At 43.3% G+C, this 26,868-nt stretch overlaps 1 protein-coding gene across 1 annotated transcript; it reads left to right on the top strand.

Moving 5' to 3' along the window:
* The first annotated feature begins 8,889 nt into the window (after positions 1-8,889).
* On the top strand, positions 8,890-17,480 carry LOC139770778 (uncharacterized). Its single transcript, XM_071702960.1, has one exon. It carries the CDS (start codon positions 8,931-8,933, stop codon positions 17,478-17,480), a length of 8,550 nt encoding a protein of 2,849 aa, XP_071559061.1. The 5' UTR covers positions 8,890-8,930.
* Positions 17,481-26,868: the final 9,388 nt, after the last annotated feature.

Below are 26,868 nucleotides of genomic sequence, written 5' to 3'. Positions count from 1 at the left end.
TTAATAGTCTCCGTTAAACTATCGACGAGCAATACGGGGGTGGCCGTTCCGTCCCCCATTAAGAAGCCCCTTAACGAGGGTTACGTGGCCAGAACGTAATGCGGATATCCCGCGGCGATCCTGTCGTTACAGTCCACCGTGTAATACGCGCTGCGCATCTGCCAGTCTCTTACGAAAGCGCAGATCCCGATCGACGGGATTTGTTCGAGAGCTGTTCCCAAATATATATGCTCCTACGAGAGAATATAGACACCAAAGTGAAAGATGGATGTAATTGAGACGTCTTAGATTGGTACATATGGCCATTTCTGCTTGAAACATTACTCTCTCGTTTGCATTGGTGTGCTATAGATAAATATGTAGAGTAGTAAGATAATTAGTAGTAGATTAATTCAGAATATAATCGAGAATAGCGAGAAATCTTCTTTTTAAGTTAGTGATTCATGAATTGAAACAGCTTTAAACTTCTTCCTTCGTCCTCTTTAATGAAAATTTGATATAAGTATTTGAATAAAAAATGTATTCGAAGAATTTCTATATTCAGATATCTCTAAATTTGATTTTTTTATTTAGTTATATCTCTGGGAACGTAAAATACTAAATTTTTATATAATTAAGTTTATGAAAAATAATAAAGAAAAATGTCCATGTAGAGTTTGTTGCACAACGTTAGGAATTCGGCGAGGCGTTTCGTTTACGAGGATTCTAACGATAGTAGCGAGAGCGTACGCGACGCTTCGTTGAGAGCCTGAAACCTCAGCTTCCCTCCATTCCCGGGTGAATGAATGGAATTAGTGAGGAAGCTAGCTGAATAATATCGGCTCTATCTGTGGGGGCTAGACCGGGAGATGAAACATATCAGCACGACGTATCTGCATAGATGTGGGAGACGGGTGCTCTCGCCTCGTAGAAGAGACCAACCCTCCTCGTCACCTCCATCTAAACTCTTCTCTCCCCCCCCTCTCCTTCCCCTTCTAACATCCTGATTTTTCAAATAGGAACAGAAGGACAAAGTGCGTCGTTTTGCAGTCGTCAAGGTCTCTTCTTACATCCTCGTAAAATGTATACGTGATGGGATTATGCTCCATTCAGTACTTTTATTTTCAGTAAAGTTTATTTTTCAAGATCATCAGATTTTCCGGAAAATTGAGAATAGTATGCAGAAACCTAAGAATTATTTCTTGGTTATGAAGATTTAACGAGTTTCTCGAGAGAATATGATAAATTAAAAATTAACACACAAAAGAGATCAGAAAAAGAAATAAGACGTTTCACTTTATATAGACACTCTGTAAACTTTAAAAAAACTAGCACAAATGAAAGTGACAGATTGAAATGAATTTCAGCTTTTCTTTTCACGTCCGCGGTCTCGTTAATGTTCTCATTCGCCGGGATTGTCGTTCGCTGAATACAGTGAGATGTAATTTCTCAGAATTCCTCGATGCGTATTCTAAGATTACGACGTATCCGCGCTCAACACCGACGCATCAGATTATACCTCTCGTAATCGTAACAATATTTAAATCTCGACCAGTGCTACCGTCGGAGATATTAGAAATGCAAATATGTGGCACGAAATCCGAAATACGCCAGCTCGCCGCAGTAATCTCGCGGACAAGAGAGCAATCAAAAGACATCCTGTTATCCCCGGGGGAACACCCATACTTAACTCCAGTGCCTCTTTCGAACCGGATCCATCGTCAATTCTACGCTCTTCGAAATGCTCGTCTTATTTGACTACTATGTGCCACACCCTTTTCTTACTGTGTGTCATCAAGGAAAATTCTTGAAGATGTCAGTGTCATTTTTCTATTAATACATCCTCCCTCTCTATCCCTCTCTCTTTGCTAAACAACTAAAAATGTTTATTTTTACAAACAATATCTATATATATACACATATCTAGAAAACAAGATTTTTAAAGCGCGTTATTTAAAAAATTTGAAAAATAGAGAAAGTAAAAATAATTTAAGATATATTTGTGTCGATAACATCAACGATCCTTGATTACTAATTATCTTGGTTAAAGATACGATTGCGATTATCTTTTTTTTTATGAATGATCTTTGTCGGAGCTGATTGCACCCTATTAAAAAATTCCGTTCCCAAAATCAGGCAGGTCATGTTCGCATTTAGGAAGCTGGCCTTATGTGACAAGGGTTCGGTCGCGACGGTACCGCTCGTTTGTCACTGACACCGATGTTCTACAGCGACATCGAAGAACATCCTTGTGATTCTAACGAATGACTTAACTAACTCAACGCGACTCGATGGCTGATCGTTTCAACTAAAAATCCATAATTGGATTTATAGCCGTGGTAAGAAACATGTACGTCATTTAGAAAAAAGAAAATAAAAAAGATACGAAGAAATATATGCAAAATTGAAATATATGTGAAAATCAAAGGAATCGGTTAGAGACATTTTTATCATTTACAAGATTTGGATTCGTAGAATTATAGAACCGTTTTGAAAATAGAGTTAGTGTTAGAAATAGCAAATGTCACTTGTAAAAAATTTTCTCAGACTTTATCACATCTCTCTCGCTGAACTTATCTCTACAAGCAAATATAGACATTAGAATATAGTAAAATAGGGAGTGACTTGTGCACGGTGAGTCGAGGCAAACCAAATTCAATGGTGCCGAGATTGATATCCTGTTGCTCGTTGGTTTTAGAACCCCCAGGACATCGCAGGACCTCCTACAGTCATCTACCGCGCTATCCTCTTCCCTTCCTTCCCTCTTGCCTTCACCGAGTCCCCTAGGATATGGGTCTATATCTTGGAATGAATATAATATATTAGTTACACCATGGAACCTGATGCAAAGTGTCACGAAAGTTATTCGTTTTCATATCTAAAGGTGTTTAGGTCATTTCCTCTTTGGTTCAATCATTTCTCGGAATTCGATGGAATTTCTTTCGACCTGGCTCGATAAAAAATTAAGAAAACGTTCTCTTTTTTTCCCCTAAGATACCTGTCTTTTGTTTTAAACAGTTATAAACTATATCTGTCTATAATTTTGACTTTTTCTCTTATATTTGTAATTACATGCATTGCTCCTGTAACTGTGCATCCTAATTCCAATGTTTGTTGTGCGTACAATGATCGAGAGATAGTCTATAAATTCGAAGGGATATTCATTGAAATTGCACCGGAACACAAGCTGCGCTTGCGTGTAATTTATCACGCGCAAACGTCTCGGATGTGACTACGATCGGTTGACCACAATAGCCCGTGTTGATGGAGTCTCCCTTCGGGCACTCTGACACTCAACGGTACCAATAAACGCAAACAAATTTCTCGAGGGCCCCGACGACGAGCCTCGTAGGGGAAAACGCTCGTCGCGTTTTATTCCTTCGCATTATATAGAGACGTATAGAATGTTCTCATGAAAACCGCACGTCGTCGCGAGTCTTCCTCTTCTCGGCACGCCGCTCGACAATGGTAGTGCACAATACTCGCCAAATTACGGCTGTTCCAGTCAAAATACGTTTTCTACGAGCTCTTCTTCTCCCCTCCCTCCCTCCCTCCCTCTTTCTTTCTTTCTCTCTCTCTCTCTCTCTCGTACATACTCTGTCACCCTCCCGGGTCTCCATCTCGTTCTTGCTCGGGGCCCGTTCTCCGTTTTGGTAATCGCGATCGGCCATCTACGGCCACCGTGCATCGGGTGACCGCAAACTGCAGCTGTATTTTCAGTTATCGCCGATCACCGATCTGCGGATTTTCGGTTTTTACGGAAGGCACGAGGGGATGAGAGAGAGAGAGAGAGAGAGAGAGAATGAGAATCAGCGCCTCTCGCTCCTCTCGCACTCGCCATCACTTCGCTTTTTACCGCTAGCTGCAACGTTAATTCGGCATTCCTCTGCACTCGCGTTTTCAGCAAACATGTGTTACACTTCCGAAACTCGCTTCTTCCAGAATCGTGTTTATCGATGAAATTTCATGTTTAAATCCAGTAATTTAAATTTAATTGGATCAATAAGTTTGTTTATTAGAGGTGCACTTTTTGCATATTATCCTTTTTCATTTTAAAAAGCCTGAATATACTTATCTTACTGCAAGAAGTAAAAACCTGAGTAGAATTAAACAAATTTAGAGTCTTCTAGCTTGTTGAGAGAAAAAGGTGAGATCGAATCTCTCTTTCCGAAGATCTTATAATTTGTAGTATATCTTCCTCGCGCAACGGATGCGAGTTTCGCATTCTCCGCATCCTCCATTTTTTTGCGTACCGAAAATCCGTAGTTAAAAACCTCCGATAGCGAACGGCAGAGAGAATCGTATGAGCGCGAGGGCGAGCGTTAAGCAGCTGTCGCCCATTCGGTGCCATTGTCGCGCGATGTTGAGTGTTCCCGAACAGTGGAGAACGGGCCGGTATTGTACCGCTCCTGAGATCTGACGCGATTACTGGGCGCGCGATACTATCTCATCTACATCGGACCGTTCGCCTCTCTCGTTCTTTCTGCGCCTACATAAATACGTGTCTACGAGCGTGTACTCCTGCCCCACAGAAATGTATCCCTGTCCATCCTGGGAGCGGGAGCGCGCGCGAAGAAGTCTTCCGGTCAAACGTCGCCCGACGCGAATTTAGATGTCGAGATTACCGCGAGCGCTCCGGCCCACGACTAAATCGCCGCGCCGAGATGTCCTTATTAAGATGGTCATATCACGTGGAAAATTTGCCGGCGAGGCTTGTCGACGTGCTCGTCGACAAAAATGGGGTGCGTATCGTCGCCATTGTGACACGGGATTGTTGCAATCCAATGTCGCTTGATGGGATGCTGCTTGTTGGCAAGATTGCACGAACACGGCATTCTCCTCGTGTCGCGTTGGAACATTTTTCATTTTTCAGTACGGTATAAGATTGACTGAAATAGAAACAGCCATGAGTTGTCGCATGAGAAAAGTTTTTAATAGTCGACAATGAAAGAAATAATTATACATTATTAAAATAATCAAAGACGCATTTGTAAAATATATCTTTAAAAATAGAAATACGTCTGCAATATTTTTTTTTTCAAAAATTTTCGTATATTTCTGAATTAGTTTCTTTGCTCGTTTACATAAAAAATACGTTTTGTGCTTTTCTCTTAGAATTTTAGAATATTGATAATATATATATATTTGTAATATTAGTCAAATTGTATAAATTATACAATCGCTTGATTGCAGTCTAAAAAAAAACGTATTCATGAAGATATCCAAACGATGCATTTTGAAAATAATGTCTCCTTTCTACCGTACAGCAGTTTATAAAATGTATGTAGACAGACATCGTTCTGATATGAGCGCGATAAGCTATCGGCATTATGCAGCCGCTTATAAAAACTCGATTGTCGTCGAACGCGGACGAACGCGGATTAATCTCGATCAGCACTCTTTTTTTCGACCGGTATATCGTAATGTTTTCTCTTTTCGAGAAATAATGTTGATTTATAGCCCGCGTTAATTCGAGATTGTACGATGATTGCGAGGTCGAAGTATGAAAAAATTGTATTTTTGGGAAACGTCCAACGGGCGAAACCGAAAGAGTTTATCAGATTCGCGTCATGTACTCGCGAGATACATCCAACTCTTGCGATTTCTCCAAGGGCTGTTATTAAATTTTTAATGGCTTTCATAATCTTCTCTTTAATGCTCGCGAACGCAAGATAAATGAAACATTTCGCGATAATCGCCACTTTTCGTTCGGTTGATTGTTCATTCAATTTGTCGTTCAGTAAATTAAAATTGTTTAATCTCGCGTCGGTGAACGATGTCGATAATCCATTCGATTTCGGGCGAACGTGTTCGAGCAGACCTACAACGATGACGATCGTGAAAGGAGAGAGTTAAGCACGATAATTAATTACCACGTACTAAGACACGATAATTCATCGTGGTCCCGTCAGCGATTCTTTCCGCCTCGGTCGATGCCAATTGCGCGTTGAAGAGCCGAGCGACTCTTAAGGCATCTTCTCTGCTCTATCTCTCGAAGCATTTTTTTCAGATTTCTTAGGATAGCCTCGTTATGCACGCGTCGGCGAGCACACGCACGAAGCGCAGAAAGATACTCCCTTTCGTCGCAAGAAACGAATGTTCTCGGAAAACACGATGCAACGCCTTTATTATTGTCGAAAGATTCGGTAAATTCCTTACGGCGAAGCATAGGCTATATACGGATATGCCACCGTGAAGTACTCGGTAAAAAGAGACATTTAGCGAAATTTCAACCATTCACAAATAGTGATGTTTAAATTATTTCTTTTTGTTTGTGATCGTAATTAATTCATAGCAAAAAATGATTAAAAATTTGTTAGTTATTTATGTATATAGAAGTATATATACCTCTACATAGAATTTTAAAATATATAATACAAAAACAAACAAAATAAAAGTATTAATAATATAAGTGATACATTAATATGAAAAAGTTTTGCCTGGTATTAAAAAAAAAATTAATTTTTGACTAACGAGAAACTTGCATAAGAAAAGTGGTTCGAAAGATAGAGTTACAAAGCGTATATATTCAAATATGCAAATATGACATTGTAATACAGCGGTGATATAGCAGTATTCTGTGGCATATACAAGTCTGAATAAAATTGTAACAACGCTCATGCATAGAAACTCGAGCTTATACGCGAATGCAAATTTTAGCGCTCGTTTCGTAACGTCAGTACGTCAAGACGTATCCGAACAAATAGAAAGTCCATTAACGTTTTCTCTTTACAGACAGAAGTGAATTATTAACGAGTTATTAACGAGAGTTTTGATAACAGATATAAATAGTTGCAATCCCTTGTTATCGCGATAAATAATTCCATGCAAAAAACAGATTCTATACAAATCAGAAGTTTTCTTATATTAGTTATTATATTAAGTATTCTTATATTAAGTATTCTTATATTAAAAAAAAAATTACAAATTTATATAAATGTATCATTAAATACTTTTATATTGTCAAACTTATTTTACTTAACATGTTTGTTAACACAACTGGAAAGACTGGATTACACCAAGGTCGATGCAAATAATTCTGATGATGAAAAATCGCGAGATTTATTACGCGCGAAAGGATCTATAGAAACAATTTCATAGAAAATTAGTTCGCGCCATTTACTTTTGCACGCTTTCGATACGTCTCGCATTATCGCCTCGCGACGCGTACGCGTGGATTGCATTGCCTTGCTCGACTGTGCAGCAGTGAGCACGATTGTGAACGCGATTCGCGCTGTGTCGGAGAAGGCTTCGAAATCGATTAGTAATTCGCCACTGCGAGCACGCGCTATCAATTTAATCGGTCACAGCATTGGCACCGATCGGTGGAGACGCGGACAGGTCCGTCGTTCCGACGTTGTCGTCTTCGCGACGAGTTCATTGTCGCCAATCGCGAGAAGCGAGCGAGCTCCAAGTTAAACCGCTCGCAAAGAGAAACTGTTTTATTGAGGAATACGTGCCTCGTATTCGTTACACAGTAAGTTTCTAACGTCGTAATAGAAAATGGTGATGTAATTAGTTTAAATTGGATTAATACTTACAGATTCAAATCGAGTATTCGAGATCTTTGGCTAAGCTTTCTGATATAATGAATTCGTGAAAAAGATATGGGTTATCTATGATCATTTGTGCTTTTTCTTTGCATAGCTTTTAATGATTACTAATTTTTTCATTATAATATGTTGTATTATAACGTAAAAATCATAACGTCGCATTGTTCACAGTTTTAATCATGTCACTTCATGTCAAATACGGTTAATGATTGATAATTTTTATTGCTAAATAGTTTCTTAATAAAAGATTATAGTATATATAAAAAGAAAGCAAACTAAAGTTTTTAAATTTATGCGTGGTGGGCCGTTTCTTATTTATTTTTATAATATATTCGTGTATTTATTTATGAATTAAATATTAAATGCTTGAAAATTTTTAAAGTAATATCTATGTGTAGCATATTTTTAATAAAAACATAGAATAATGTATTATATTCATACTCTTGCATGATTTTATTTTGTAAGTGATATTTCTTTTTATTATTTACTTTTTTATTCTTTAAACTCTTACGTCCGTGCGCGTGTATGCAGTTTAATATCTTTATCTAACATTGATTTTAATTTCTTCAAAGTAACTTAAAAAATTTAAATATATACATTGCAGTTTTAGACAATTAACAGAACATAAGTTAAGCAATAAATTCGTTTTGCGATACAGAAATAATGCATCTTAGTTCGGTGTGCGTATTAATTTCTTATCGGCGTGTGTTTTAATTTTATGCTGTCATAGCAAGCGCATTGTACTATGATAAAGTGCAGACATAAAAATTCGAGAGAATAACATCACACTGAAAATATAGATAGATTTTTATGCACGATCAATGATAACAGAATTATAACAGTGTGGCGTGAAATTTAAAAAAACATTTAAATTCTGCACATTGCATATAGAAAAAGGAAATATGTTTACTTTTTGTCGAATCCAATTTTCACGAATAAACATTCAGATAGCTTGAGATCTACAATTAAAATATAATTCAAAACATTTCTCTAGATGGCTAATAGGAGATATGCAGCTTTCGATTACTCTGAAGGCTGCATTACAGAAAGTAAAAGAACCGTGTCATTCGAACGTCGATATAACGCTGCAAATTTCCGAATCCCATTTCGGATAAACTGGGCTATAATATTGACCGTAACAGTATCAATATCGGTCTGTCAATTCGTAGAATCTGTTGCTGAACGACAAGTGTCGGTAAGCATAAATAAAATCTCGAATAAGTTCTATCTATATGTAGACATATTTGCGTATTCTTCTACACTACATTACAAGAAGACAAGATAAAAAAGGAGACAAGAATAACATTTGCTTTTCTTTGCATCTGCCTTTCCGCTTGATAGAGTTCGCATGGAAAGCATTATGATCAACTTTGTTCGGAGCGTACCGCGCGAAGATCGATGGCGCCCAGTCGCACTTTACAAAGCGTTGCCGAAGATCCGGCACTCACGCCGCAGGACGTTTTATCACGTTTGGAGGCCGCTGCAGTTTTGCGCGATAATCTGGTGACGACGTTGGGCCGCGTACTTCTACTTTGTCTCAAGGACAATGTGAGAATACCCTTGGAGCAGATTCACGATGCCGTACGAAATCATCGAGTCGCGGTCTATGAGTTTCTCCCCGTCCTGCCGGCACTGAGAAACAAATTACCGTATCAACAACTGTACAAGCTCCTGCAAATGCTGGAGAGGGTCGACAACCGCTTCGTTTCCGAATACGCGTCGCTCTGCCTAAACGCCTTTTCCGACGTCAGCGACGCCCTGGAGCAGGTGCCGCTCGCCGATATGTTGCTCGACGTAGACCAGGAAGTGATCGAATCGATCTCGCGCGATAGGCGAAGAGCCGGCGTGGTGCCTCCATCCCTGACGAAAGACATTGACTTTCTGTTACAAGCGGCTCGCAATGACAATCAGATTCTCAATCTGCGTACAGCGTCCGCGATACTGTTAAATTATCCGGCGTTTGATCTGACGGATGCGGAAGTCCCCAACGCCATTAGATTTATCGCGCAACGACTGAAGGAGCGATCGGGCTCGGAAGACGCTCTGGTACAGTATATGGGACCGAATCTGGAGAACGCGACAAATTTTCTGAAAACCGTCCTCGAAAGACTGGAGGTAGACGAGCTGTCGTCCGAGACAATTAGGGAGGCGGCCTCATTACTGCTTCAGAATTTCAACGTGGAACCTTATCCGCCCACTCTCAATTGGAGGGATAACTTGAAGAAGCTCTCGATAGCGACGAACGATTATTACCCAGTTAACGTCGCCGCTGTAGCTCAATATCTTCTGGATCATCTCGATGATTCGTATCTTCAAGATCTCGATATTGATTTCTATGAAACGGGCGATCGCGCTCTTTTCCAAGTTTTGTCGCGTCTCCGTAGAAAATTACATCTGCAACATTGGAGGAAACCTTTGTCCTTGCTGATACCTTTTGTCTCGCAGAAACTGGTGAACGATGCCAGTTACGACTACGCGGCGCCAGTTAGCTTCTACGAAGTCAATGACTACTTGGATTCCTTCGATACGCCGTGCCTGCAGCAGAATATCAGCGACGCGATGACAGTGTTACGTCCCCATTTATCAGAGGATCTACCATGGACCTATGCCTTCGGAGACAGACAAGCGAGCGATGATCCTTGGGAATTAATCTTGACGTCGCTGATCCATTTGAGAAACGTCCCGCTGAACACGCCGCGAGCAAAAATTATGGATAATTTTATTTACAAAGGTCGCGTCAATGGTCTAACCCTTAGACGAGGACTGCTCTACGATTCCGGCATCATCTTTCAGAGAGACGATTCGACGGACGTGGAGGTTGATTTCTTCTCTCTGTTGATGCAAATACCAAACGCCTTCAAGAGCGAGGAGTTTGCTCCCATGCTGAATTTTATGTCCAAGCCGAACGTTCTCGACACTCTCAGCTTCGAGTTCAACAAATTTGAACACGAAACACCGAGGAACTTATTATTAGCCGTGCTGAAAAGAGCGCTGACACTTCCTCCCGTGAAATCCGATGAGCCTTTGGCCAAGGCTCTTCAAGACGCCCACAATTATCTTGAGGAGCCGCTGCTGATCAATTTATATACCTCAGAAGATCTGCAATTGTTACTAAACTATTTACCGTACATTAATAGCGATCCACGATATCTGCCGTTAAAGATACTCTTTAAAAACCAGAGATTATTCATGTATTTATCGTCTACTTTCAGTCTGACCGATGCGCACACACCGATAGAAAGACTCTTGTTTATATTGGAGACCGTGAGCTTGAAAACCACGCAACCAAAGCTCTCCGAGGCGCTGAGCTTTGCTGTCAATAATATCAACGGGCCACCGTTGCCGATTAAAACTTTCGATCGCTCGGATTTTGTTTACTTGGTTCAGCAACTGCTGTGGCGTAATAGAACGCTGCAGAACAAGATTCTCAACTCGTCCGCGTACATGAACGTCGGTGACTGGAACGTCTCCATCAGCGGAACGCCGGAAAATGTTCTCGCCAGAACCTTGAGCTATCCCATTAATTATATCTCATCGGACGCGAATCTAGCTGACCTCACGGGGCGGGCGTTAGACATCCTGGAAAAGGAAATTCTAATTAACACCGAGATCCTGAAAAGACAGACAGTGGAAGCAATGTTGGAGTATCTGCCGAGCGACACATACGTGAAGCCCGTGAGTCTGTTGCTGAAAGCAAATCTGATGAAGCTCGTGCCAAAATTGAATCTTGCAACTTTGGAAGAAGCTACCGCGCGCGATGCTTTGATAATCCTTCTGAAAAACTTGACGGAATCTCGCATAATACGCGCGGAGAAATTGCTGCTGAGACGTGTCAGAGCGGCGTTGAGTTCCTTGGACAATGCGAACGGAGACGATCGCCAAACACCAATTTTCGCTTACTTGATCCAATTGTTACAGGATCCAAGTAATATCATTTACCAGCCGCTCCTGCTAGAAATAAGCAAGTTGCAGAACCCAACTATTTCGCCCGATGAACGACAAGCTTGGTTGCAAAGTTATCTCCAGCAGATCATCGACGAGAACGAGTCAGAGGACCTGACGAAGGCCGCATCGATGATGCTCGAGGAGATTGCGTATGACGAGAGTAAGGACGAGGCGTCGCGCCCTAGTAGACAGCGAATTGGTACAGCTGTATCGCTTTTGCCTATGGATCCCCTTATCGAGCCGCTGAAAAAACTACTGACACCAGATTGGGCGTACAGCATTTTGCCGGAAAAACTCAGAAACTCGGATTCGTTGGAAAAGGAGGAACTTCTACTAGCGATTCTGCACTACGCGAAACAACGGGCAGACGTCGTCAGCAGCCTTCCTTTAATGAGAGCCATTTCCAAAGTCGAGGCAAACTTGAAGGGATGGAGCACGAATATCGAATCGCTAAGGAGTACCGTTGGTGAAATGAAGGCTGCCGTTTACGATCCTGTTAGAAGACTTCTCACTCCCGCCGGATTAAATAAAATGAAAGTCACCGTTCCTTCTGGTAGATCGGCTAAAATATCGCTGGTAGGATTATTACATCGTTTGTTATCACATCCTGTGATCAAAAAGAACGATGACGTTTTAAAACTAGTGGACGCCGTTAGACAGGACGTGTTCAGCTTCGGGGTGGATGTGGACTTATTGACTGTACTCGATAACGTGGGAATCCCTTATATCAACGAGCTCGCTCCCATTAGATTGTTCTTGCATAGAAAGGATGTCAACGAGAAGTTTGGACCGACCGTCTTTGCAGTTAACGATCCGAAAAAGCGTTATCGCACGTTACTGCATATTCTTCAGAGGCAACAACAAAGCAACGACACGCAATTTTTCGACGCGCTCTCGACGCTGAAAAATATTCAATCTAACGAGGAAGAAGCCACGGGTACTCTGATTTCGGACCTCGAGGACATAGTGAATGCCATCCCACATCGCGACAGACAAAAGTTCAAACCCATCGAGCATTTATTCAACGCTGATACGTTGTCCCGTTTAACGGACGATGATGAGATCGTCAAATCAAACACCCCGTTAGTTACTTTATTGTCCAAAATGGAGAACTTGCCGGAAGTCAGCAGTAATTATACGGTAGCGAATGAGTTAAACAAACTAGAGTCAGATATCGGACGTGATTTGAATTATCCAATTGTCACCGGTTATCAACTCAGACCACTGTTATTGGAACTTGGACATGTTCAGCAAATAAACGTGGATTATCTGAAATCTATCTTAAATCCCGAAGTACTGAGCTATTTGAATCCGGAGGAACTCTTTGATACCAATGACAATATCGAGATACTTAAAAATATCGTTGACTATTTATTGCTTGAAGGACCAACGTTTGTCGATCATACCATGGAAAAACATTTGAAATCGTTCAAGCGCGTTCTGGAATTGACGGTAGGGACCAGCAAGCTCTCGAGGAGAGATTTGACTGAGGAAAACTGGGACAAGATGCTAAGCTTAATACCGCACAAGAAAGACTTCGTACCCATCAAGATCTTCTTACAGACCGGAGAAATCTTCAAATATATCAAGGACAAGGACACGGATTGGAAAATGTTTTCCACTCCGGCCAAGAAATTACTTCATCTACTGTCACTGATGGACAATAACGAGATTGAGAACGAGAATGTTGACAGGTCGGCGAATAAGTTGCGGCACTATCTTGAGAAACGTTACAACTTCATTACCGAGCAAGACGTTAAGGACATGCAGCGTACTTTAGCGAGTCTCAAACTCAAATACGATTTAGTGCCTCTCAAGATATTCCTGAATCACGATAATATGATCAAGTATCTATCGCCGGACTTCAAGTACACCAGTTACAGGACGTCGATCGATGCCTTCACCGCTGTGCTGGATAATCTGCTACAGATACGCAGCTTGAAACGAAAGGTGACGCTTTACAAAACTATGACGTTCGTGAGACAGGCTTTGCGCGAGCGCGTCTCGCCGGGAAGGCGATCGTTCGACAAGACTCCCGTTCACAAGCAATTGTCCACCAAGGATCTCGAATTTGTCAGCCTGTTAAATACGTCCCTGCCAAAACTGCATGAATTTTTCAAGCCTGAAAAATTAGTGAGTTTACTGCCGGAATCATTTACCTTCGACAATCAACCGACATTCAAGATAAAAATGCTACATTTGTTACGACAGCTGTTAAAATTAGATACGGACGTTCATTCGGAATTGGAGGAATTTCTCCAAGAAGTGGAGACTTATCCGGACGTCCCAGATATCACGGAGGACGACCTCGTGCCACTCCTGAATATACTTCCCGTCGAGGGACTACCTTACGTGGGGCTCGTTAAAAAATACTTGAAGCCTCCCACGTTGATCAAGTTGTTACCCGGAAATTTCAATATAAAGCAAGAGTCTACTGATAGACTGGCGTTGCACGATGTTTTATCGTTATTGAGCGTCACTCTTGGCTCTTCGAAGGACGATAAATTGACAATAGCCCTCGACGCACTCGTAAACGAATTGATGAGATCAAACTCGGAAGTAATACCGAATGAACCAATAGTCGATAGCGACGATATAAGATCTGCCATAAAAGAGATTCCGTTCCAGCAGTACAAGCAAATCGAGCAACTCAAGACTCAGATGACGACTAGGAGAGTCGTTTCGTCTTTACCCATGAATTTCCAACTGACCGAATACAAGACGATGAAACTGCGGGTGCTAGCGGTCTTGGACGAATTATCAAGAAGCAAGGAGTTTAATTCTTCACTATATTCGATCAATTTCGCCAAAAGAATCGTCAGCAAGATGCCGGATATGCCTGTGGTGAACGACACGGAGATCGCGAGGCTGTTGCTGCCATTGCCGTTGAATGTCTTCAACGAGAAGTTACTTATACAGAATTGTAAACTGGCGATCTTGATGCCATACTTGCCGATTTATTTCAATCTCAGCAGTATACAGTCGCGGAAGATGAAGATCGAGAATATCCTGCGCTACTGCAAGCAGGCCAATCCCACGGACATGAGTACGATGCAGGCGTTGACTAACGCCGAGACTTTGCTGAAAACATCACCCGATATCGACGTTACCCGGGATCACGTGGAGGCTTTGATACGAGCGATACCGTGCGCCCATTTCACCACGATAAAGCCCTTGCTGCGATTCCTGTCGAAGACGGACGTCGCGTCGCTTCTTCCCTGGGATCTCGATCTGTATCGACCGTCGCGTACTTTCAAGCAACGTATTTTCGATCTGTTGACCGCCCTGCGAAACGTCAAGGTACTGCAAACTGACGAGATGTTCGCCGCCCTCGATTCCTTAGAGATGAACGCGAAGTCTTTACCGGAACAAATAAACATACCGCAGGAACGCATAACGATGTTACTTCAGTCGCCCGTCGTGGCTTCTCCGCCGTGTTCGTACTATCGGGATTTCGTGTTAAAGTCGGAAAATCTGATCCAGATACTGCCACCGAATTTCCACTTGCAAGTCGACTACCAGTCAGCAACGATTACCAGCCATAGCGAATGGGAGAGAATTATGCGCTTCTCCGCGCTATTTTCGCGCGATGTGATAGACGGACCCATGAAAAACGCGTTTGAAGCTTGCAAAAATGACGTATACAAATATGAAAAGCAACAGTTCTCTAATTACCTGTCTCAGGGTTTACGTTCCAACACGTCAGAGCAGCTGGTGGCGCTACAACTGTTCGCGCAGGGTCACGCGGGAGACATGACCGTGCCCATCGAGGACGTTTTTCGCGCTTTTCCTTATGGATCTATATTCGCTATGATGCGCGTGATGATGAGAGAATTAATTCGTAGACCGGAGTTAGTCAAAAGCAAATCGTTGGCCAGCGACATGGAGGTGTTTCTGCATGACTATCTCATGGTTACGTTGAAAATGTGGCATGTGCAATTGAACAGTGAAATGTATTATGAAACACCATCGCCTTACGAGATCAATCTAGCTATCGGTGAAATTCCGAGTGATCACAAATACGACGATCTCAGGCTTCTGATGCGATGTCCAGATATACAGACGCCGATGGAAAAGGCAATGCGTTCGGAAGATACGCCGAAGCAATTGCTCCTGCAAATGCTGGAACTGGCCGAGGAGGGAGATATCGACGACGCGATACGACAGAGCATCAAGAGTTTTAAGCCAGATCTCGTGAATGACATTCACGCGGAAGAAGTGGAGTACGTGCTGAAACAAATGCCGGACTACAGATATCACGCGAGAAAAATAGACGGCCTTCGAAAATATCTCGCGTTGTGGGGACTCGCGCACGTTCTCGGACAGAATTTTTCCAACGAATTTCCCACTTATAAAGAGAGGCTGTTTGCGATGAATGATAAAATGTTGACTAACACGATCAATCGACCAACCGAGTATTCACCCGAGTGCCGCGCAGCGTCAGACTATCTGAATCGTACTCTGCACAACGAGATTAAGATCGAGCATACAATACCGACAACGATAGACGATATCAATGTGCAGTCGCTCTTCTTCGCGCTACCGAAGACGAGAGACGAGAGGATCACCAGCGGTATCATCAAGTTCTTCTCCATTCCTAATTTGTTGCGTAAACTGAAGTTACCGAGAGACCCGTTTGAGTACGTCACCAAGGGTCGACTTTTACAGGCTATCATGGATTTGGGCCAGGAACTGAAAAGCGTGCAGCAGGATCCCGCGCAACAGGAGGCACTGGAGTACTTCAGAGATAAAATAATCACCGTCGGTCCTGGTGCGCAGCCAATCGAATTGAAGAAGTACGCGGACGACGCCAACGTGGACGTGGACATGTACGGCGTGATGCGGGCTATCGATTACACGAAGATAAACAAGACCGACGCGGTAAATGTCGCGATGTTCTTCGAGAGTAAGTACGACAACCTGGTGCACGCCGTGGGTTTCGATCACATGGTCTACGCGACGAGGGGCTCGTATTTGAAGGCATTGTTCGAACATCTCGTCAACGTTTCTCAAGTGCCCGATGACGTGAAGCAGCAAATAACGTCCTTAATACCAGCGATAAGACTGGACGGTCCGGGAGAAGAAAGCGTCGATCTGAACGCCGACATTGTTTACGAGGAAAGGATGCCGAGTAGAAGGATGTTTGGAGAATTTACGGATACCAAATCTCAATCTCTCAAATCGGACCCTCGTTTAGGTACGGAAATATCGCATACTTTCCAGGAGAACAAAGAGTCGCTGAACGCTGCCGTCGATAACATGCTCGAGACTATATCGTCATCCGAAGAAGAATACCTCGACCGTGTTAGCGGACAGTCTAACGTCTACGAGGGCAAAACTCGCATTGTCATCAACGCTCCTCAGCATCTCGATAGCGCTCAACGAAACTTGAAGCAACCGCAAATGCAAGGCGCGAGTAGCTCAACAGAAGTACTAGCGACAAATCGCGCGAAGAAGAAGAAGAAAAACGATCGGTCAACGAAAAAATCGTTGCGCAATGATATCGCCGTCCCTTCTAATGAAGTCCGTGTCAAATACCAGATAGCAAAAAAGGCGGGACGTACTAAATCGAAAAATAACTTAAGCTGGCAAACGCAATCGAGCAGTTCTGACTACCTTAACGACGAAGGCGATAACAGCTCGCCTATATTTGTGGAACAGACAGTTGAATCTCTTCCGGCATCGTCACAGAAATTACTGTCCGAAAAGCTGCCGAAGAAATCGCATAACTCCCACCGAACGCGTCACAAATCGCAGACTCAACGACCTCTCATTCAACCGGACACCAGTATTGATATCGAGTACGATGACTCCGACGGAAATGCCCCAATTGCTAGAACGTTACACGATATGTCGCAGAACGAAAAAAGTTTGTCTCTTACTGAGGAATTAATGTCAGAGCAGGCGGAACTCGGCAAAATGTCGAAGACTGTGAAGAAAGACCTCAATAATAAGTATATACACGAAAAGAAAAAGAGGAACATAAAAAGTGGCTCGAGGTAAATTAAATTTTGTGAGACATCGATGCTTATCAATTACATGTTACAAAAAATCACTCAAACGTCAGTTATTAATAAATGCATGTTAAAAGAATGTGATAATTGCTTGTTAAAAGTAGAGAGAGAAGCTTAGTTTTATTGATCATATTTGAAAGTAAATAAAGTGTGCCAGAGAGAGAATATTTTTTAAAACAAGTTTTGTTTCGATTCTATGAATAATTCTAGGTTCTACATTTTGTTTCGATCTTGCACTCATATTCTTTTCAATTTAAATATAATTATCCACATCTATTTATAAATTATGTTATTTGTATTGTCAATTATTATAAATATGTGATAATATGTTATAGATATTATAATTATGTGATATAATGTTATATATTATATTATACTACATTATATCATAAATATGGTTTTCGTAGAATGATAGATTTTAACTATTTTATAAATTATAGACAATGATTGCCACATTCGTGGAAGCGATGATTGTTTTGCGAATAATCAATGGTCAAATGTAAATTACATAGAATTTCCTAATCTAGATAAGATACTTGTTTAAGTAATCAAGTATCAATAATCTTCGATCGTGAGCTTGTTTCAGTTTTTAAAAACTAGATCTAGATTAAATACAGCAATCATACTTAAACATCCGCGTTACTCGCAAATTACCAATTAATCGCCACTCAACTAGCCACGAATTAAAGCGAAAGAGGAATTGCAGACTTTTGAGACATATTACTTGAAATTAAAATATTATATTACTGACAATTAAATTTCAATCTAATATTTATGACGAAATAACGAAACTGATCGTTTCGGTCATTCCGAAAAATTTTCGAATTCTGACAACTCTTAATTTCAAAGTAACACGCATGCGAATTCCAGTATTGTTCGTCGAAAGGCAGGAACATAGATATCGCCGGCGATGCGTGCATATAGGGGCGCGTTCTTTGTGGCGAGCAAAAGACAGAGAGGATGAGAGAGACACACTCTCCGTTTATGCGCGCGACATGGAGCAGCATGGAAGGAGGTACGTGACACAGACGTCACATTAGATTTGGAGGCTAGACGTGTACCAAGCACAAACGTATCTCGCGGCAATCTCGTACACCCCCCGCATACCCTCGTCGCTTACCCTTTCTTCCTTTCGCCCGGAGCAAGCACTTTGCTTTTCGGCGGCGCGCGGCTGCGGCTTCAGATACTGCGGAAGATAATCTCGATCTACGCCAAACAGCGTGAGCGACTATGCTCGGATAATATAGATAGCATTCAGCCTGTTCCTCTCGCATCTCACCCGTCCGCGTAACCCTTTCTCTCTCTCTCTCTCTCTCTCTCTCTCTCTCGGTCTCTCTGTCTCTCTTTCCCTCTTGCTCCCGCGTGCTCTGTCACTCCTTTCTCTCTCTCTCTGTCTGTTTAAAGGCGACTGAATTCAATAATGCGCCCGTGTATACGAAGCCTGAATGAGGGCATTGTTGGTCCCTCGAACCAGTATACTCTTTCTCTCTCTCCTTCTCTCCCTCCCTCCCTCCTTCTTGCTGCTTCCCGCGCTCAATCTGTTTATCTCTCCATCTGAGTTCCTGTCCCCCTTCATCTCCGTAAGGTGAACCAGAGACATACATGGATCGTCCCCGGGAGTCTGCGTGTCGCGTTCCGCGATGATTCTTTCTCGATTCCTGATCGGCGATACATTGTATCGAGAGGATAACAAGAGGATGAAGAAGATAATCTGGATAGCTTCCTTAATTTTTGTTATTTTCATTTTTACAGGTTTTTTTCTTCTTAACAAACGTTTCCTATAAATCCTATTTCTCGGATTAAGGTAAAAAAAGGTTTGCGCTCTGTCTGCGATTGCTTCCTTACTTTGTTGTTGCTATCATAATATTTCTACAGGCCTCTAACAATTAACTGACTTGTCTTCAATCTTTAACACTTAGCTCGTTAATTTAACATGTTATTAACGTCTTGTAATGATACGTTTCTCCCATCCCCGGCTAAAATTGCTTAGTTTAACGCCTTTAAGACTTAAAATCTTTAATCTCATATTTTCTTCATACGCAGTAATGTTAAACAATTATGTACCTCTCGAGAACAAAATCTGATAGAACAGCGAAACAGCTTTGAGCGGACGGGCGATCATGGTTTTCCTCTCCTCCCCGTGCCTCACGTTGATCACGAAATTGCCTAAAGCGTTGCAATAAGCCATAAAGATACCGTAGCGGATACCAACGCGCGGTATATACGTGAACCCTTCCTTATAAAGATATGTGTATCCTGCATCGAGAATAATTATATAGACGCGCACGGTCCGTAAACCAGCAGATTCGTACCGTAGATGCACCCTCGATGCACTCCGTCTTCTCGTTTTCTTCCATCTTATCACGTCCCGCGCGCGCAACTCGCACGTTTATTGACGTCTCAACGATGCGCGCATATTTTTCTTCTCGTCAGGAAAGCGTGACCGCGCGCGCGCGCGCGCCGAATGCGAATTAAGTTCTCTTTTCTCAATCATCTTGCAATGGACATTTTATATATCGATAAAAAATATCCTGAAATTCTCGAGCCATCGTTACAGTTATACTTGATTAGAATCGTATCGAATAGAGAGAAATATCGAATATATAGATTGAAATAAATGCACTTCCTTGTATGTTACCATTCTTGTTCAATAAAAGAGACTTGTTCGATAAAATGTGCTAAAATTGACATCGTTCCTAGTGCGTATCCAGCTTGCGTAAACGTTCGAAAATTTGTAAGTCTACTATATTGGTATCGGCATATTGATTGTTACATTAAGCAGCTCCCGACGTCGCGCCGGTTCCTGCAGGTGACAATATCGAATGTAGACGCGCGTACAGACGATCGCAGTGATATCTGCCGCGCAGGTGCATCAGGTGCGAGACATCTGAGGCGTTTAACAGCTGATGTCTCGCCGGGCTTATCGACATCGCGTCTGATCGAATTTAAATTCGATAACGACGCGACGATTTTCTGCCTTCTTTGGCAGATCTTCTGTCTGCTATTGATATCAAGCGAAAAATCGAAGAGAAAAGCTGCCGACATCCGCCAAAAATTGTGGATGAGTAACGCGACTTGTTTCCGTACGCGAGAAGCATCTTCCTTTTGCGAGAAGCTTCGTCGCAATCCGTTATTAAAGACGATTACCTATATTATAAAAAAATATTTTAAGGTAAACTGAAGTCAAACATAATTGTATAATTACGCTAATTAGACGATCTGCCTATTTCCATGAGAAACGCTCGTAAATTCTGAGTACGCCATAAATTACCGGTTTCTTCAAGAAGCCGATATAATTCTGCTGATACATATATTGAATAATAATTACATTAGGTAACGCATCGCATGCACATGCGCGATATAGCGTGCGGAATGTTGTCGCGGTTCGTAAAAAATCGCAAAAATCGAGGAGAGAATCTGTTCGTGGACTATAAAAATCGTGCTCAGACTCAATTACTCGATATGCATGGTGTAATTTACGTCTGGGCATCGGGAAACTGAAGGTAAGTTCAAGTGGGTTGTCGAAGACAGCACTGTTTACAGGGCTTAACACGGCCGGGCATTGTCCGCAACAATAGTCTCGCATTACGAGCTTCTCATTATATTGGTGCAACTCTTTTTGTTCAGCTACGGATTACGGTTGGTCTAGCGCAGCGGGTAGTCTCACCTGGAAATCTCGAAGGCTTTACGGTCTGGAGTGGTCGATGGAGGTAGGCTTAAAAGAATTTGGTTTCGGGTGCGGAAAAATATAGTCACCCACTTCACGTCGACAATACCTGAGACAATGTACCGTTCTAGTTTGGGGACATTCTTCGGATTTTGCAGCGATGCGACAGAGAAATCGCGTTGACCCTCCGAGGATTTCGTGATCTTATACGAGATAAGTAGTATCGTATGGCGCCATAGAAGCATTTTACAATTTTTGGTATCTCTGTTCCGTATATCGTCACAGATATATATTTTACTGGAGGAGGAAAAAAAGAAATGTTTTACTAATGCATTAGTAAATATATACACGTGAATCTTTATTACATATAACGAAACTAGAATCCATTTCTTCGCAACAGAAAATCTGTCTTTTAATAATTAAGAATAGATCTAGAATAATGACAATATCTCATTGACACAAAGTTATAAAGGGGATTCTTGGATAAAGTTTTTTTAAGAAATAATAAATATTATATATCTATATATCTATAAACGACCCTTTGTGCCTCTGTTAGGCTAATACTAAAAACAATATATCTAATCTACTCTATGTGGGGCACCTAAAAGTGTCTAGATTTATCGCGAACGATCGTAAAATCCTAACAAGATCCTGTATACAACCCCAGATAACATCGCTACGTAGGGGAATGACCTTTAACCGGCGGAATCGACGAAACCAAGTTTTTCGTCAGTCAAAAGGAAAATTCGTGGAATACAGCATGTTTCCTAAAACATGTAACTTTCGATACAGATTTGTAAAAATTTAAATCTGCGATATATCGACAATATCGAACGGACGAGAAAATTAAAATTGAAATTCGCGTCGCGAGTATGATATACCCGTTCCTAGACACAATGCTTATTAAGAGTTCCATAGTTACTGCCGATCGAGCGTTCCTCACACTTTGAGAAATCCTTCATTCTTCTCGAGAGACTAAGCGTGGTAGAGAGCGTAATCGAGCGTGCAGCCGTAATCGGCACACATTTAATGGAGACATCGGTTATCCGTGTCTATTCTCTTTGTGCTTCCAATTACCACTTCCTGGGAGTATAGTCACGTACGCAATGCTTGGCACGCGCGTTTGGACCACCATTCTCTCCGTTGCCCTGTGAGTTCTACGAGACAAAATTGAGAAAGCTATACAAGAAAGCAAAAAGAGATGGAGAGAGAGAGAGAGAGAGAGAGAGAGAGAGAGAGAGAGAGAGAGAGAGAGAGAGAGAGAGAGAGAGAGAAAAGGGGAGGAGAGGAAAACGCGAAATTGGAAAAAGAGGGCGAAAGAAAATTGGCTTCTCTCAGCTTGGTATCCCTCCTATCCGCTACGATACGTGCGCGCCGGCCGAAAAAAACACGAGGAGAAACAAAAATATAGACAGGGGTGGGTTCGTTTAATTTTGCGGTTTAATTATTTTTTAAATTAAAGCCAGCGCGCGCGCGCGCGCGTACCCAACACACGTACATGGCGGCGTATGCAGTTCCGCGTACGATCCATGTTTTATATTCCTTCCAGAGATACGCCAGGACGCTCGCTCTAAGAGTCGCGATGGTGTGCGAGGGGGTTGGCCGAGAAGCAAGGGGTCTGTGAATCGGGTAGGAAACCGCGACGCGCGGGGAATGTTTTGAATGTGAAATACCGTCTCCAGCAAGGGTGGCGGCAAGCCGGCGGAGGCTTGCAGGAAGAGAGAAGAGGAAGAGGGCAGGGGTGGCTGATTGTGTGCTCGTTCGTTCACCGGCTCGCGCGCGCTACCAAACGCGGGGGATGGTAACCGCGAGGGAGGAGAGAAAAAAAAGAGAGAGAGAGAGAGAGAGCTGAATAAAAATGTAAAACGCGACTCGCCTCGGGCTTTCTCCGGGCGTATGTGAAGATGCGGTCCGTATGTGTGGTTGTGCGGAATACGAGTGACCTCTCGTACGTTCGCGTACATAGGGTTCGCGCGCGCCTCGAGCCGCGCCGCCACCACTTACACATGTAGATGTACATCGGGGGTTTTTCCCGAGGTTTTCATATATTTCTGGACCTGTCCCGCTTCGCGGATCTCACCCGGCGTTTTCTATTGGCGGTCCCGCAGTTATTAAACCGTTTCATTGGACACGGAGTTTACCTGTTACGCGAGGAAACGCAACGGGATAAGGATATCAGTGCCGGTGGATCTCTTCGTGGACTAAAAAAAAGTCCCCCTTCCCGGGGGCCACCGCGTCCGCCTTTCTTTAATTACGCTTACGGCCGTGCCGATAATCATCGGCCCGTCGTAAAGATGCGAACGATTAAAGGCGATTCGGCGCGAGCGCGAGCGCGAGCGAGCACGAAAATAATTTCACGTGGAAACGCCAATGAAATGTTTCGCGCGAGAAGAACGACGCTCTCGTGGTTCGGAACGGTATCGCCTAGATCTGGGTTCGTGCGCTATGTGCGAGTTTCTCGTAAAAATGTCCGTTTTCGCGTGCATACCTGTATGCCAAAGTATACGAGTTACTGTACAATATATCTTTTAGAGATAACACCGATATCTCTGATATATATTGTTGCCTCCATACGCGCGTTCTACACGGTACACACTCCGTTTTCCGCTATACATTTGTACATTCAGAAAAATATTCCATTACTACTCTCACTCAGAAAATGTAAAGTTTGAAAAGATTAACTTTAAAAATTTGTGAAATGGGGCCACGTCTATAAAAATAAGGGCGCGATCTCTGAAAGTATCTACGAATTTATTACACGTAAATTACTCATTTTCTTTAGGAGGAAGCAGGAAAGTTAAGAGGGTAATGTAAACGTTGCAATTAAACAACGAATTATTGATTATTGTTTAACAGACAATATGTGTTTCTTATGAAAGTTTCTTGTTGAAATCAAAAGAAGCGCGATGCAAAAAGCCGGACAAAATCGCGCCGTCAAATCAGACCGGATCTTAGAAGACGAAACCGACCGTTGTCCCCCTCGCTAACTTCTTTATTTCAGCATTAAGTACCTTTGCATTAGCACGATAAGTCAGGTGAATAGGATGGCAGGCCGAAGGGGAGAAAGGGACGAGTGGGTGGCCCGTGGGCCGAGAGAAGATGTATTTTTTCACCCCTTTCTTGCAATAAATCTGCTCGCGGGGAATTAGTTTCGAGATAAAGTATAATATCGGGCCCCCGGTGGGTGACGTCAGAGGCTGCTCCCCAGTATTTATGGCCGCGATAGTGTCAGTCGTGTGCGCTCGCCGCCCGCTCTCTAGCAGCAGTAGGCACCCAACCGCCGTCGCCCCCCCCCCCTGGTGCACCCTCCACCTCATCCTCCTCCTCCTCTTCCACCTCTCCTCCTCCCTACGCCGCTGCCGGAAAACCGCCACCCGACGGACCCCTCCGTCTCCACCGCCCGCCATCCCGGGGGTAAATTATTGGAAAATAGTCGGCCGCTCTGAGATCCTCTTTCTAGCGTCGCGACGCCAGCACGGGCGCGATCCTTCTTCTGTTTTGTATTCCGCGGTACCTTCGGGTGCCCGTCTGATTTATGCCTCTTCTGCCACCGTTCGCTCGCTTCCCTCCTCCCCAACCTCCTCCTGGAAACCTCTCCCAACGCTCACCCCCCTGTTCCGGCGCGCGAGGGGGATGAATTTTGTCTCGCACGCTCCACACTTTATCTCGCAAACTTCCCATCCCTGTCCCATTTCTCCTCCTTCCAACGGTGTATCGACTTTTTCGTATCCATGCCTTTGCGATATAGGTATTCGCGCAATGTACAATGTAGCTCGGAGTCTTTATTTCACGCGCCAAGGACCTCTGTGTTCACACTTTGAGGCGCTCTATGTCCTTTGATAATTTTTAGAAAAAAATTGCGACGCTATTGCAAAAATGGAGCGATTGCTTGTCCTCAGGTTTCACTTGGACCATCTTTCCCCTACTGCATTTATGTATCTTCAGTCGTAATTTTGTCGCGTCGCCTGTACGCACGACGTGGCTCGTCTAACAGATGGTCGCGCACTCGTATCAGGGCGTTCCCTCGGGAGATCTAACGAAATAATTGCGATGTCAACACCGGTCTCGCCGCATGCGGGACCGCGGTCTCGCGGTGCAGCAGCTATGTTTACGTAGACAGTAGCGCGGCCTCGTCTCGGCTCTGCACTTGCCGAACAGATGGGCGACGGACATTTGATTCGGCCAATTGGCCCCGGCGGGTGGTCCTCCCCGCCGCGACGGGGTGAAATCGATCCTTAATGCGCGCCACGGGAAGGCCGATCGCGCGGCTCCCTGACTCTTAACCGTAATCGCGCCGCCAACTACGCGACGGTTACGCACGTCGCGCGCACCGGCTGCGTGCTTTTCGGCCCATTGCGCCGTCACCCGGTGAATTTACGACCGTCGATCGCGCGCGGATACAGGTGGACGTGTGTCATCCATCGTAAAACGCGTCCAGATGAGTTCGGTCAGAGTTTCGTGACAGCCGATTGCGTTGATTTTTCTAATTCTAAAAAGTATTTACAGAATGTCGATTTTAGATTAGATGCTTTCTCTGAAGCGTGAGCATGTTTGAAGATACCAGAAACAGAGACTTCCATTTTCGATCATCTTTAGTTTGCCGATTATGAAGGAAAGTAGAAAATCGTAAGACTTTATTTAATTGAAGCACTGGCGAGACATCGCAACCTATTAAAATTGGTGTAGAAACCCTAGGAGCAATAAAAACCTCCCGAAAAGTGTCGTTTGACGACAAGTGGACAAGTTAGACTTGCCATTCCGCACGATGGCAGATATAATCTGCGTTGATCAGGTAGCCCGCATCGACGCACCGATTATTCGAGTAACAAGAATTCCCGCGTCATAAATTCCGGCGTCTCGTTAATTAGCACGGTAGGAGGTCAATTAACGCCAAGTCAAAGTGCGCGATGCAAATTATCGGGCGATTACACGTGCCATTAGAGAGCTACGCTACCGCGAGTGCCAGCGGAACGAAGCCCCGGCCAAGGGAGAGGAGAGAAACGAAGATAGGCAAGGGGTAAGAGAGTGAGAATATCGGAGGAAAGGGAAGAGGGGGGGCGGGGGAGAGGAGGTCGATGTGCAATCGTCTAATTTACGCAAATTGCAAATCCGGCCTGGCCGATGCCGCGCGGCCGCATAATGTCGAGCCAATCCTGGGTGCCGGCGCGGGCGCAAACTAACTAAGATCTAATAAAGCGACAAATCAGCCTAACGAGCGACACGCGGACCCTCGGAAATGCCGCTTAATGCGGCGTGCCCCGTACGTTGCATTAACGACGGCAGTAACGGCTTTCCTATATATGCCGCGAACATTCCTAGACACAGGACACGTGTGATTCTCCTTATCTCTATTAAGAGGTATTTAGGGTATGTTTGCCTCTCAGAGATTCGCCAATAGCTTGCGGATTTCTTCGCTTACCTTTTTCAATGAAAGGCGATGGTATAACAGACGCATACCTACACTAAGTTCTAAATATGTAACATTTGATTACGATCTGAAGTATATTAAAATTTTAATTCAAGAAATATATATACGGCTCAAGGAAAGATTCGCGATAATTTTACTCGTGATAAGAACCTTGAGGATGTGAAAATAGACGCGCGCATTCTCTTAAAGATAATATTTCACGCGATATCGTATCGTTATGTCTCCTGGCCTTTCATTATCAGTCAATCTCGTCGAAAATTATGTCGCCGATGTGTCACGGGA

This window comes from Temnothorax nylanderi, unplaced genomic scaffold (genome assembly GCF_030848795.1).
Source record: "Temnothorax nylanderi isolate EJ_2023f unplaced genomic scaffold, tnyl_v1.0 TNYL_tig0033_pilon, whole genome shotgun sequence".
In the NCBI taxonomy this organism is placed as follows: Eukaryota; Metazoa; Arthropoda; class Insecta; order Hymenoptera; family Formicidae; genus Temnothorax; species Temnothorax nylanderi.
The sequence above is the reverse complement of the archived record's forward strand: the minus strand, read 5'-3'. Positions and strand labels throughout refer to the sequence as shown.